The following is a 15103-nucleotide window of genomic DNA, read 5'->3' as shown; positions in this document are numbered from 1 at the left end:
GTAGGTCGGCTGTAGTCGTCTGGTATTCGGCTCAGTCGGCAGGCGTTTGGTTTAGTCGGCTGGTGTTTGCCAGGGTCAGTCGAATGTTTTGACATTTTGAAAACATTATGCTGTGAACGGCAAGTCTAAAATTGGTTGGCTGGTGTTCGGCTGGTGTTTGGGAGTACGCCAGCAATCAAATTTGAATCTTAACCACGCCATAACCACTGCTGACTTTTACATTTGCATATGACTGGATAATGTTGTTTTTCATGCCTAGGTCCGCCACTTGGTCGCAAGGCGGTTGCAGCGAGGTCTCTGGTGCCGAATAGGGGTATAACTATAACGGTTATACATAGTTTAACTATAACGTTTATACATTGTAGAGGAATCATTGTATAACTAGAAAATTACAAGCCTTTGGTCTCGTCACGTATTCGAGCATAACGTTACATGTCATATTGATATCTACGTTTATACAGTTTACCGATAGCTAGTATATAACCTCATTGTATTAACCAATCCTGACGACAGAACTCCCAGAGATTCGTCTCTTTACGTTTCCGCCACTTGAAATGGCTAAAGGTGACCATGATTCACCAAGCGGCCGCGGTGCCCGCTGCAGCTTCATCCACTCCCACCGTTTCAACATCGTCGCCGGTATTGGCGCGCTGCTTAGCCTCGTTACTGTGGTGCTCGTCTGTCTACAGGCTACAGGTGAGTTGGTTATCAGTTCTTTTGTGGGCTATTTGGGATGGTGTGTTGGGCAACATCATTAAGATAAAAATGTGGTATTTAAAAATCATTGCCATGGCGACGGTTTTAGGTTTATATGTGTTATTTATACGTGTGTTGGTGTTGACGTGTTTAGTATAGGTGTTATATCCTTTGACCTGGCTACATATAAAATGTGTAGAATATATGCTTGTGATATTATATCAGATTCTTTTGGACAGTATCAAATTTTCTTGTCTCTACATGATGAAAAATAATTCTATCAGATTCGTGTGGTTCGTTGTTTATTCGTTGTTTTAAAATGCGGATGGATTCTTTCTTGAACGTAGATTTCAATGTTGTGATATCGGATATTTGAAATGTTTACTGTCTCCAAACTTGGAATAGGTTGTCCCTTGTCCTTTATCAAAATAAGGACTAACCGCCATGGAATGCTAGATGTGATGATTTGAGTTTGCCGCTCTGTATAGCATCTGGTGATGTGTCGCTCCCCAGGATATAACGTCATATAGTAAAACTCTGTTGCAATATTTCACAATGTCAGGTACAACAGAGCACATGGAACATCAATTAGTGTCATTATATTTTCACAGTCATTACTGCAAGCCTTCTCAATGTGTTCGCTTTAACTAATCAATTTTTCCACATCAGTTGGTAAGAATATACTTTTATAGATACTGACTTAAGTCATTGCGAAAACAGCTGTTGCATATTCTAATACACCCTTCTCCGCCCATTAGGAGACCTTGGCTCCCGTAACAACAGTGAGCCGCCATTCCTCTTGGTGGCTGACTTGGGAACAGAAAATGAAACCGGTGCCATTCTGCAAGTTGACATCACTTCCGGGTCAAAGGTCACGCTTCCACTGGAGGTGGTTATGCCGACCGCCCTGGACTACGACCCACTTACAGACTACGTGTACTGGTCAGGAAGGAACAACTACATCCAACGGGCTCGTCGTGATGGAAGTGGCATGGAGACTATCATAGATGCCAAAGGTTACCACCGTAGCTATAGTAAGTTCTTTCTTCCATTGAAAGTCAGCAGCATGCATTACCTCATTTTTGGTCTGACAAATTACAAAGCCGTATCCAGAAAAGTTTTGAGAAAGCTGTGTCCAGGTGATCTCAGCAGGTGTAAGGATCCAGCTCTTTGTTTTTTTATATAGTAAAAGGCAAATCGTGATGGAAGTGGCATGGAGACAAAAATTCCATTCTAGAAAAGAATGATAAAAGTTGCGAAAACGGGCTTAGGACACAGAGAAAGAGCCGGATCCTTACATTTACTCAAATATTAGTATGCACTAAATGTTAACAGAAAGAGATTGGTTGCATGGTGGTCTTAGTTACGCATTTCTGTGTACTGACATAGAATGTGAGAAGTGCCTAATATATCAGTAAAAAACCGACATCATTGGAAAAGCTATCTGTGAACACTGTGATACTGTTATGGTCTACTCCAAGTATCAGGATTATCCATAAGTAAGACATTACGATTAAGATTTATTAACTTAATTGTGCACTTTGAAATGTTTCTTGCTTTTCATACCAGGATTAATTTGTGTCATACATTTTCAGCCCCGGTCTATGGCCTGGCATTGGACCACGCTGGGGGAAATATCTACTGGTCTGTCTACATGACAGAAACAATCTCTGTAGCAAAGAAGGATGGATCGTCCGCCAGGACACTTCTGTCGTCACCAGCCGCCAATATGCCTTACGACCTGGTTCTGGACCCCAGGAATGCGTGAGCAAAATGTATTTCATTGTAAACAAACAGGCGTTTTGCACGTATAGTGACAGAGCGTCTCATGGTGAATATTTTCTATCTCGATCACCCCGGCTGAAGTGGTAACAGACTGAGTGTTGGGAGAATTCTGCCATGTCCTACCCGGGCTGTGATGGCCCTCGACACGGGGTTTTGGCAGACACACAGACAGACACACGCACAGACAGACACACCCAAAACTCTTTCTCCTTTTTTCATGGAGGTAAATATGCTGTTGATATCCGGAAACGGAAACTGATGTCACAGAATGCCAAATAAAATTCTGAAGTCAAAGAAGAAAAACAAAACAAAAATGAAAAACCTATCGTTCCATTGTTGTGTTGTGTTGTGTGTTTAGTCATCAATGCAAAAAGATAATGGTTATTATGATTATAGAGAAAGGCTAAACTTTCTTTCCAACACTAAGATCATGTAGGGACTTACCCCTAAATTTTCGGTCGATCTCCGTCAACCTTGTTCACAGAATGACCCTTTCTCTCTCCAGCAGTGACGTCAGGAAGACACCACTTTTGCCGGAGGGGGTCATAAATATCAGAAAGTCTATGTCGTCCCCCGTCTCTGTTGAGTGTGGGCCGATGAGCTCTAATGTGCAAAGCCTCCTTCACTCCTCGTGCGAAGAAGTCCTGTTCTGAGTCTAAAACTTTAACACTGTCTAACGAGATGGAATGTCCTGGCGATTCTAGGTGTATATGCGACATTCCATCTCGTTAGACAGTGTTAAAGAGACTGGGTCATTCTGTGAACAAGGTTGACGGAGATCGACCGAAAATTTAGGGGTAAGTCCCTACAGTATCTTAGTGTTGGAAAGAAAGTTTAGCCTTTCTCTATAATGTATTCTACCAACACAGATGAACTTTTATGCTTGGTTATTATGAGTTTATGTGCATAATTAAGAGATGTTTGTTTTTCCACAGCCTCATGTACTGGGTCGACTTTGCTGAAGCGAGGATTGAGCGTGCTGCGATGGACGGCAGTAACCAAACCACCATCATCACGAATCTAACCTATCCCAGAGCCATCGCAATAGACTTCAATGGTGAGGAAACAGACTCTAGTTATCTGCATGAAATTGGAGGTATTGTTTTGAGTGTGTATGTGTGTCTGTGCGTGTTTGTGTCTTTTTTATATTTGTGCTCCACATAACTTTAGTACCGCTGGATAGATTGCAATAATTCGCAAGGCACTGTACACCACATTGGTGAGAAGCATCTTAGAATACTGCTCACCTTTGTGGTCCCCTAAGACTCATGTCCCTTGTAGAAGGGGTGCAACGACGGGCGACTAAATTCATTCTAGGAGCCCACTCGAACACCCTGACCTACAAGGAACGTCTTTCCACCCTTGGTCTGTTGCCTCTTACGCACAGGCGCGAAGTGTGCGACGTCATGGTGTTTATCAAGTCAAAACCAATTGTTCACAAGTATGTATCCTTCCCTTCCAGACCCTCTAGATATCTCAGATCTCACATGCTTACCCCCATTAGAGTAAGGACATCAGCCTTCAGCTCTTCTTACATACCAAGGCTGGTCACCATCTGGAATCAGCTGAGTCCTGTCCTCCGTAATATTGGGGTTCAAGCCACTGAAAATTCTGACATCTTGACATTCAAGCGATCGCTTGTGAGAGCCACGTTTGTGAGATTTGACACCCAGTTCAATATTGACGTCCCCTGCTCTTGGTCCACATCTTGTGGGTGTGCCTCATGCACTGCTTTAAGGCTACATTAGTATTATAATTAGCTCTTTACTCTGTATATATTGATATTTGATAATTTTGTATATAATCAATTCTGTGTATAATTGTTACTGAATTGTATATTCATGTCTACTGACTTTTGATGTCTAATGTTTATTGTTTGATTCGGTTTCGTATTGTTTTCTATTATCATTTCAGGTTTGGGAGGACAACTTGTAAAGGTGTTGATACACCTGTTTTGTCCTCCCTTAATAATATTTGTTAAGTGGATAGGGACTGAGAAGACAACGGGCAAGTTTTGGCCCTCTGGTATGTGACCTTGGTACTACAGCTGAACTTCCGTTTTTGGAATCTCTTGAACTGAACGTGCTATGGTCTTCGTATTTTTGTAACAGAAAGCTTGTGACGTAAGGAAAAATGTGTAAGTCTTAGCCGCCTAGCAGCTTGAAGCTGGAACTGCAGGGGCTCTTTCGTTCGAAATCGTCCGAGGAGAATAACTAAAGATTTCTATAATATTTAGTATGCAGTTATCGTAGATGCAAAGAATACAAATTAGGATGTAATTTGCATAATTGATTAGGAATTTTTTTTGCATTGTTTTCCTTTATATGACTCAAATACATGTAAAATACTAGTATGGAGATCATGGCAGGTGGAACATTGACAGATACCGATTATACGATCTTCAAATTTAAACAATACAAATTAGGATGCAATTTGCGTAACTAATTAGAAAAATCTATATTTGCAAATTTGGTGTGGTACGGGTAGTTTTATATATTCTGTAATTTTGGTATAGTTATGACGTAATTATGACGTAATGTCAGATTTGGGGCTAAAACCGCCGAAATATGGAATTTCCCCTATACTGAAAGGTATTGAACATAAAGCTGGCTATAAAGGGTACCTTATTGGTATATAAGTCTGCCAAGTCTTTTGTTGCCAATGACGACGCCACTGACGCCTATATGACGTCAGAAAATGACGTCATTTGTTTGCCATCTGGGATCGACAAGTTTGAATTTTCTAAAATACGTTTTTTTTCAATATATATAACCCTAAACCCCAAGAGAAGTGGACTAAAAAGGTTCAAGTGAATGTGTTTTGTAAAAAAAATAAAAGATTCGGACGGAATTTGAGTAAAACTAACTTACCGTTGCTAATGACATTGTCTGCCATCTTGGATTTTGACCCATGACATTATGAAATTAGCATGAATTATTCATATTCACTCATAAATGGAACTTAAAATTACACAGTGTGTTAAGGGTATGGATAAACAAGTATGGTCCAGCAAAAAAAACACGAAATTTCATAATTTAAACTGAAATTAGTAAATTTGGTAAAATATTCCTGTCAGAAACCCGTCGAAAATTCACTACCTCAAATATTTTTCGTAGAATTGTTGCTAACAATATTTTAGGAAAAGTCACCAAGTTTCGTACTCTTAGCACACGTCGTTCGACAGTTATACGACGTCAAAGTTGGCGCAGGCACTTTAAGCCCCACACCCACCCCACCCCGTCTAGATAGGTTAAGGCATTACGTATGCGTATGTTTTGTCTATATCCTTACGTTAAACTCGAACGACTTAGTATTGGCATTTAGTATTGATATGACATATGTCTGTTGATCTCATTTAGAGGATCGGCTGTACTACAGTGATTACGGGTACGAAATCTACAGCTCAGACCTGCTGGGCAACGATATCCGACAGGTGATGCAGGACGGCGAGAAGTGGGTTAACGGAATCGCGGTTGATGAGGACTTCGTCTACTGGTCGTCTGTCTGGCCACATTCACCATCATCCCCCCATCTTGGAAAAATCGGAAAGTGAGGAAATTCCTTTTCTACTGGGAACAGTTTGTAGTACGAAAATTTAAATTACCTGGTTAATTTCTGCGTCATCATCATTCATCCTTTTTTGAGGTGGAGCAGACGAAGTTAGTCCTCCAGAGCTGCTTGTCTTTCATCGCAGAGAGTAGCCCTTGTCCTTCCAGCCCTGTTTCGGCCTCAATGAGTTTCTTAAGAGTTGTGCATGGGCGGCCGACCCTTCTCTTAGTGTCGAGAGACCACAACAAGAGTCTTCCAGCTGGTTCGTTGCCACGAGCCACATGTCCCGCAAGGCACAGTCGACGCTGTTTCACTTTTGTAGAGACTTTTGTTAGTGATTTGTACAACTGTTTGTTTGTGGTATGTTTACACCATGGTCTATTGGATTGTGACCTGGTAATAAACCATGATTCAGATCCGTACAAAAGAATTGTTTCGATACAAGTCTGAAAGAGTTTTGTCTTGGTTTGTTTTCTGATGGGGGATTTCCAAAACTGTAATGAGTGAAGGGCACTCCATGCCAAGGCTATCCTAACATTCATATCGTGAAAACTTTCAGTGAAACCACCAAAGTGTTTGAAGTCAAACTCTGCATTATATGTACTCTTATATAGTGTGTATTTATCTTATATCTAGATGTCCAGTACCACTGCTGTGGAATACATATCTACAAATATATGCATATCTGAAAATCAGCATTTGCATAAGAATGTATATCTTAAGTTTTGAAGTTTTTTTTCACATTCTTAACTTACGTATACACATTTGTAAACACTAAAAGACATGAGATCATGTTCCAAAAATTCAGGTTGTCCAAGTGCGACCTGACCAAGACTGTGCTGGTGGATGGCCTGTGGACTCCAGACGGCATCTACCTGTCCACGGCAGCGCCTCCTGGCGTAACCAATGGTAAGTACAACTCCCGACAGAGTCACCACTACCAGCACCTCCATCCTGTAACAACAGGTTGAAGGTTCACATCGTATCTCTTCTAATTCTATTCCATTTTTCCAGGACGTCCATAGACGACAGGCGGAACTCTCACCGCTGCTGTACAGGGGCTTTCCGGGCGTCGGCCATACAGTAAAACTGACCAGTATATATATAAAATCTGGCTTACAGCAATAGGACAATATGGCATATCTTTTTTCTTCATCAGGTATTGCAAAACTGAGCCTGCAAGGCTCGCCATGGTATGATATATAGATCACTGGAACGCATTCTGATGTCGGCTGGCTACTGGTAAAGAGACAAACTAAGTGAAAGTACTTAAAGTTATTTCTAGTCACAAGGACACCAAGGGACACCAGTTAATTTGTACCAGTTCAGGTACGCTAAATACCATTATGTGAAATAGAGTTAAAACACGTGGATGAAGGTTAGACATCCAGGTAATAACATGCGCAAAATAGAATAGCAGATACTCATGCCGCTGGATCTGATTTTAGAAACAGTCAGAAGTTTCAGGTAGCATCCAATGCCTTTCGACAGTGTCCTGACGTTTGGCGTATCTTAAGCTAAGGGCACAACCCGCCCTACTTGCAAATACGTGCTGTCTTCGTGCCAAAACGTGGACAATCTTTGGGATCCGTAAGTGGTAAGTACCGCATCCGTACTCGTAGGGAATCCGACGGATTTTGGGGCACACAGGCACGCCGTATAACTTTACGTGTATGCAAAACTTTGTGTGCGTTGACGTACTCCCTCCCTGCTCTTATCAGTCGTTCCCCATGTTTTCAGAAAGACGTGGCGGACGTGGCCTCCTCAAAAACCGTACGGACAAAATGCACGTACGGCAGGTTGTGCCCTTAGCTTGATGAAAATGTTTACCCCATACGTCGACAATCTACCTAGCGTGTCTTATTACATGGATTTCAAACCTTAAACGATGGATGAACTCCATACATACTTAGTAGAATGGTAAATATATAATTTTTGGATGTGTTAACCAAAAATTAAGAAGAGAAAAAAATTTTGTATACAGAGTTCCGAAGCTTTTTAATGACCTGCCCACTGATGTTAAGACTTTGGATACTAATGTCATACAGTTTTTGGGTACAATCATCATGATAGGAAAAGGCGGATGATTTTAGATTTGTGATGTGTAATACGTAAGTATTGTTTAGATTGGATTTGTTTTATCTGTATAACAGTGTTGTATAATGCAAATGACTCCCACTTTCACATAATCTATATCTGGATATGCACACCTTAAACTAACGTGTAACAAGTATAAATTTCCTGTCAGCACCCACTAGATGGCAAGATGATTATCAATTTCATTAATTAGGCAAATCATGGCCATATTTGGTTATCGAGTATCTGTTACATGTATTAAGGTCTTCTTATGAAAGACTATAGAATTATAGATTTTTTTTCTCATTAATTGGCCAAATAAAGTTCTAATTTGCAGTTCATTGCGGAATTATGAACATCTCTAAGCTATCCGCATACTGAATATAATATCATTTTCCACTTAGATTGCAACTTAAATACCAATTGCATTAATTATTCAAATTATGTCTACATGATATGTATTAATCAAGGTTCTATTGTGGAAAACAATTGAGTTAATTGTAACATTTCCTCAGAAATTGTAAAATAAATTCATAATTTGCTTTTATCTGTGTACATTTTTGTCTTCGGTTATCCTCCTTGATATACCAAAAGCACACCTGTGGTTTCAGAGCAAGCAGCTAGGGGGTGCAAACTTTCACCGCATCCTTGCATCAAGTGCTAACTGCCGCCGAAAAATCAGTACCGGTGTTAACCCTGTTAACGTTACATCACCCACTCATCATAAAAAACGTGGGACACTTTGTCTTCCACTGCTTCCTGAAAAGAAGTCAAACCACAAATGCTTAAATTGTAGCTCTCAGCAGTCCATATTATTGCTATAATAGTCACTTGTTTTCACTTCTTACCATTGCTATCTATACCAAAGTCTTTTATTTTATGTATGTTTGATATACATTCTGTATGTCCCATGTTGCAATTAGCCCTCGGGCAAGAACATGCAAATAAACTTATAATGATCAACACAAAACAAAGCAAAGTAACGTTACAGAAAATAACAACCCTTTAACGCAAATTTCTAACTAGTGCAAAATGAAAGTAACTTACGAATAACACAAGATCTTAAATTAAGGATGTAACGTTAGCATAATGTGACTTGAAAACATAAATAGATGGTGATGAGAATGAACTTTGCAATATGAAATGCGACAAAAATTACACAATAGAAAAAAGTTTTAAAAATGTAGTATTCCCTTGTATATATAGATTGTTTTAAAAGTAGCAATTGACACTGATGCTCTGACATGTGACTGTAGTGAGTTCAATAGGATTGTGCCACAAAAGGGAGAGAGCTTTTTTCGTATACCACAGCACAAGTACAAAAGGGGAACAACCCTAAAGGTGTACTATCACTGCACTTGCGTCACGCTTGCGTCACTGCGGGGTTCGAAAGATACTCAGAGATGAAGTTTCAGAGATGAAGAAAGAATTGTCTTACTTTTTGTGTATTTTGTCGTCATCTAAGTTATCCTTTTACGTATTACGTAATATGTAAATTATAAAAATCGGAGAAAATAACTAAACAATGACGCAGTGAACGAACTCCGCAGTGACACAAGCTTGACGCAAGTGCATTGAGAGTGCACCTTAAGAGTTACATTGTAAAATGGTACCTTGTAGAATATGTATTGTCTTTACACCTCCCACCTTCACGTCTGTCTCCAGAAAATTGGTCTGCTCCATGTAGGAATACAAACTACCGTTCGCAACACGTCATACCACGTCTTACCTCCAAATATGGGCAGATATATCCTTACTTCTTCAGACTAATCCCGGCATAGTTGTCCATATTCATGCACCTTGGCGTTGGCTGCTACACTGTTCGCCTATTGTCTGCACAGTACGGTCATGTACGAGCAAGCAGAGCCAGTCCGGTCCCCTTTCTCGCGCCCTGACAGCGGCCAAACCAGCGGGCCACCGCCCCAACCCCTTCCTGTCCGTCAGGGTGGTTCCCGTGGGCGTGTCCGCCATGGCAACGAGGCTGAAGACGAAGAAGCGTCTTCACACACGTACGTAGAAGCCGAGGAGGTGAACCATTACCCAACGGACACGTATGCAGGTAGCCGACATTTTTGTTACTTGTTACTTGCCATTTTCAGTACAAAATAGCCATTCAATGTTATTTGTAAAATTACTATATTTTTTTTCATACAGAAGTTTCAATGCTTGCTCTTTTCAAATACCAACTAAAGCTGACTACATTATATAACGAACCTATTGAGCTTAAAGGCAATTGGCATAGGTTAAGAGTCATAGCGGGGACCCCACGCCCCCACCCCCAATCTTTTATAGTATAGCAGAACACGGTTTTTGCCTATCATGATTTACATCGTTATGGACCCCAAAGTGAGGAGGCTCGGCACCACAAAATTTATAGAGCTGCAGAAGCAGTTTCGAGAATTCGATATGCTGACGTTCAGGGTAAAACCTACAAAATATCTGTATCTGTATCTGTATCTATATAGCCGGTATAACCGCCATTCGGCGTAACACACCAGCTTCGCAGGCACGTGGTGCGGCAGCAGCTGGTTATATTACACTGAACGATCCGTCACACCTAACTTTTGCACATCTATCTGCAAGCGTTCTTTAAAACTATCCAGAGAAGATGCCCCTACTGTACTTGGTGATAACAAATTCCAATCTACGATAGTTCTGGGAAAATACGAATTTTTGAACACATCAATCCTAGCTTGGAAACTCTGGTACTTGAAGTCATGGCTGTTTCTTGTTCTTTTTTGAGCTGGTATTAGATACTTATCAGTCGGTACGTCCACCAGCTTATTGGTCATTCTGAACATCATTGAAAGTCTGGACATTTTCCTTCTGTCTTCAAGTGATGTCCACTGTAAATCTGTTTTCATTTTTCAACACTAGCATCCCTGTTGTAGTTGTTTGTACAGAATCGGGCAGCTTGGTTCTGTACCCTTTCAAGTTTATCTTTGTCTTTCTTTGTATACGGATCCCATACTGTTGCGGCATATTCAAGGTTAGGTCTTACCAGAGACGTGTATGCAAGTGATTTTACCCTGGATGGGCATGCCCACAAGTTACGTTTGATCACACCCAATGTCTGTTTGGCCTTGGTTGTTATTTTGTTAACAAGGGCACCCCACTTCAGCCCAGTTGTTAACGTAACACCTAGGTATGGGTGGCTTTTTGTGGTTGCTAATGTCTGACCACAAAACTGGTAAGGGGACACATTTGGTGTGCGTTTGTTCGTTATGTGCATGATATAGCACTTATCAGGATTGAACTGCATAAGCCATTTCCTTTGCCATTCTTCCAGGGTGTTCAGATCTTTCTGAAGAAGTTGTGAGTCATTCTTTGCTGATACCTCTATATATAGCAGACAATCATCGGCGAATAACCTCACACTTGAATCGACCTGGTCTGGCAAGTCGTTTATGTACAAGAGGAAGAGCAATGGCCCCAGAATAGTCCCTTGCGGAACTCCCGATGCAACTTTAACTGGAGCTGAGGCCTTCCCTTCTACCACTACCGTTTGCTCTCTGTTCGTCAGGAAAGCCTTTAACCAGTTTAATGTAGAACCTTGAATTCCATAGTACTCCAGTTTTGTTATGAGTCTGCTATGTGGGACTTTGTCGAAGGCTTTAGTGAAATCAAGTATTGCTAGGTCCACCTGTCTTTTATTGTTCAGTGCCCCAGCTATATCGTGAACTGTTAAAATAAGCTGTGTTTCTGTTGATCGCTTTGCTCTGAAACCATGCTGGTAGTCCGTTAGTATGTTGTGGCCTTCCAAGTGTTTCATGATATGGCTATGAATAATGTGTTCGAGTAGTTTACAGGAAATACAGGTAAGTGAAACAGGTCTGTAGTTACTGGGATCCGCTCTATCTCCCTTTTTGAAAATGGCGCATATGTTTGCATCTCTCCAGTCTTGAGGGATTTCTCCTGTGTCAAGCGTATGTTGGAAAATGTTAGTCAAAACAGGTGCGATTTCACTGGCTGTCATTTTGAGGAACCAAGGAGGTATTTGGTCGGGCCCGGATGCTTTGGACGGATTAAGGCCTTGCAACATTTTTTCTTCACCATACGTAGAAATGTCTACATGTTCCATAGGAGGGGTGCAGGGGTTTCCAAAAGATGACAGTGTCTTCTTAAGTTTCTGTTAAACCAAGGCAGGTTGTATCTGCTTGATGTCATTTTACTAGGAATGTGCTTGTTCATTGTGTGCTTCATTTTTCCTTTGAAGTCATTCCATTTCTGTGTCACTGACATGTCTTTTGTTCTCAGGTTAAAGTTTGTTGCAAAGTCCTCAAGGTCATTCTTGATAGCCGGCTCGTCAGATTTCGTGCGAATGTACACTTTCCTTTTTGGTTACCTGAAACTTTTCCTTATCTGAAAATGAGAATAGATTTGTCGGCTTGTTCTTTCATAAGAAAATCTGACTCCCTTCGGAGGTCATGGAACTGCAACCGACGCACAAGCAGTACCCTGTAACAGTATCAAGGCGCAAATTCTCGCTAACCGAAGAAACATCGCAATCCGACTTATACACAGTATTAATACTGATTTATTTCTCTACTATTCATCACTGTTTCCACCTCGCTGTTGTGCACAGAACAACAACGGCCCATTCAAGTACTCTGACGCAATACTTTATACCAGAACTACTAATGAGTATGTGTTATGCCACCGCATGGTGCAACCTCCCTCTGAAAAAAAGAGAATTTTGCCAACCGACATTACATTTCTGGACTGTAATAGGAAACATAAATTTTCCAAGGCCTCAACTATTTCTTTATTCATGAATTCATTTACTTCTTGCTTAATTTATTTTTTTTTCTTTATTGAAATACGTGTAAAAATACAAATAAACGGACGAGGACAAAGTGACGGCGGACTCAAGTTACATTCAACTTATATTAACGCCGCCACTTATACAAGAATTGAAAATAATAAATTATACAGGACAATAATAAATAGATAATTACATATGTATGAACAGTGTACGTGAGTCGATCTCCCTTACTGGAGTAGAAAACTAAAACAAGGAATCCTACTTGAATCTAAAAACGATTTGTTGTTGAAATGGACACATGTGTTGCTTCTATAATTCTGCAATTGACATTGAAGGAGCAGAAAGAACTACCTTGTAAGATCAACATTTCTTTGGCATTATTTGCAAGACTGTGGAAATCAAGTATATGTACAAGTAACCCAGAGAGTTTGCCGATGAGAACTGAGCGCTGGTAATTATAGGTAGGGCAGTGCAAAAGGTAGTGTGAAATCGTTTCGTATGGACACCCGCAGCTGCAGGCTGGGCTTGACACAAGACCCCGCGTGAAAAGACTATAATTCAAGCTGCAGGTGCCCATACGAAGTCGTGAAATGAGGATGCAAGAGTGTCGAGACCCGAAGCTAAAATGGCTGAATTTGGGAGGGCGTATCGTTTTAAAAAGATGTTCTCGAAATTTCGAGAAATCGAGTGTACGAAGAGTTAAGTCCAAGTTGTTCCAAGCAGTGATGGAATATGGAGTAAAGGACTTTCCAAAGCGGTCAGTCGAAAATTTAATAGGTCTCAAGTTTCTGCTGTTTCTCAAATCATAATTACATATCACCGTAATTGCATAAGGAAGTAAAGTGGTAAGGTATTCACGAGTCAGTCCGTTAACAACATTGTGAAATAGTAATAGGCGGTGAATATGACGCCTGTCGGACAATGACTCCCAGCCGAGTTCTTTACGAGTGGCAGAATATGATGACCCTTTTATTGCACCGGTTACAATGAGGGAACAGTGATACTGAATTCTTTCGACGAGATTTGATTTCTCAATTGTGCACCCGTGCCAAACAATGTCAGCATATTCTAACAAAGAACGTATAAAGGACTTGTATATCTTTTCTAGAACCTGACGGGATAATTTGAATTTTAAAACACTAAATAATTGGACACTTTTAGAGGCTTTGGTGACAATGCTTTCAATGTGTTGATGCCAAGACATATTGGAGCTAAAAATAACCCCAATATGCTTGTGACTAGAAACTGACTTAATCATGGTTTTATTAAGAAAAAGAGGGGGATGGACCGGATAAAGTCTTTTGGAGGTAAAGCACATTTCTTCAGTTTTAGCAGGGTTTAGTTCCATTAGCCAATTGGTGGACCATAAATGAATCTTTTCCAAATCTGAATTAAGCGAAAGTGCGTCGTTAATTGGGTTATCAATAACTTGGAGCAGAGAGCTATCATCAGCAAATAGCATAGGCTGGGAGGCAAGTCCTTCAACAATATCGTTAATGTAAACTAAAAAAAGTAAAGGGCCCAGAACAAAACCCTGGGGGACGCCGGCAGAAATGCCGCACCAGTTAGACGACTGGCCGTCGATAACAACACGTTGAAATCGATTTTGGAGGTAACATAATAACCAATTTATAAGGGGGCCTTCGATACCATTTTTTTGTAACTTATAGACTAGGCCTATATGCCATACTTTGTCGAAGGCCTTTGAGAACTCCAAGAAAACAGAACGAACCTCCCTCCCCGAGTCCAATGCTTCAAGAATTACATGAGTAAAGTATACCAATTGCCGTACAGTGGAATCACCACGTATAAAACCTGATTGTAATCGATAAAGAAGGCTGTTCTGTGTAAGGTGGTTGTACAAATGTTTGTAAACTATTTTCTCAAGGACCTTCGACAAGGAAGACAACAAAGAAACCGGGCGATAGTTGCATTTGTCCTGGGGGTCCCCCTTTTTAAAAATAGGAATTTGTGGAGTTTGTCACGCAATCTCATTAGCGTACGTATATCACGAGTTATCCAAGGTTTGTCCTTGGGTCTAACTAATATGGATTTGATTGGAACACACAGGTCTTTTGCCTCAAGAATGAGTTTGCTTAGTTTTACCGCAGATTTGTCAACAGATGAACACAAGAAAATGTCGCACCATGTAGGATGCGTGCAGTATTCGGATAGCTTATCAAAGTTAATGTTCCTGTAGTCCCAAACGATACGTGAATAAGGTTTGGGAAA

General features: G+C 40.7%; 1 protein-coding gene across 1 annotated transcript; it reads left to right on the top strand.

Annotated features, from left to right (window-relative positions):
• Positions 1 to 554: 554 nt before the first annotated feature.
• LOC118422357 (low-density lipoprotein receptor-related protein 6-like) lies at positions 555 to 8560 on the top strand. Its single transcript, XM_035829877.1, has 7 exons — positions 555 to 696; positions 1455 to 1730; positions 2292 to 2460; positions 3417 to 3538; positions 5841 to 6030; positions 6839 to 6939; positions 7045 to 8560. Exons 1-7 carry the CDS (start codon positions 555 to 557, stop codon positions 7053 to 7055), a joined length of 1011 nt encoding a protein of 336 aa, XP_035685770.1. The 3' UTR covers positions 7056 to 8560.
• Positions 8561 to 15103: the final 6543 nt, after the last annotated feature.

This window comes from Branchiostoma floridae, chromosome 9, assembly GCF_000003815.2.
Source record: "Branchiostoma floridae strain S238N-H82 chromosome 9, Bfl_VNyyK, whole genome shotgun sequence".
Lineage (NCBI taxonomy): Eukaryota > Metazoa > Chordata > Leptocardii > Amphioxiformes > Branchiostomatidae > Branchiostoma > Branchiostoma floridae.
This window is presented reverse-complemented; position numbering and strand designations above follow the sequence as displayed.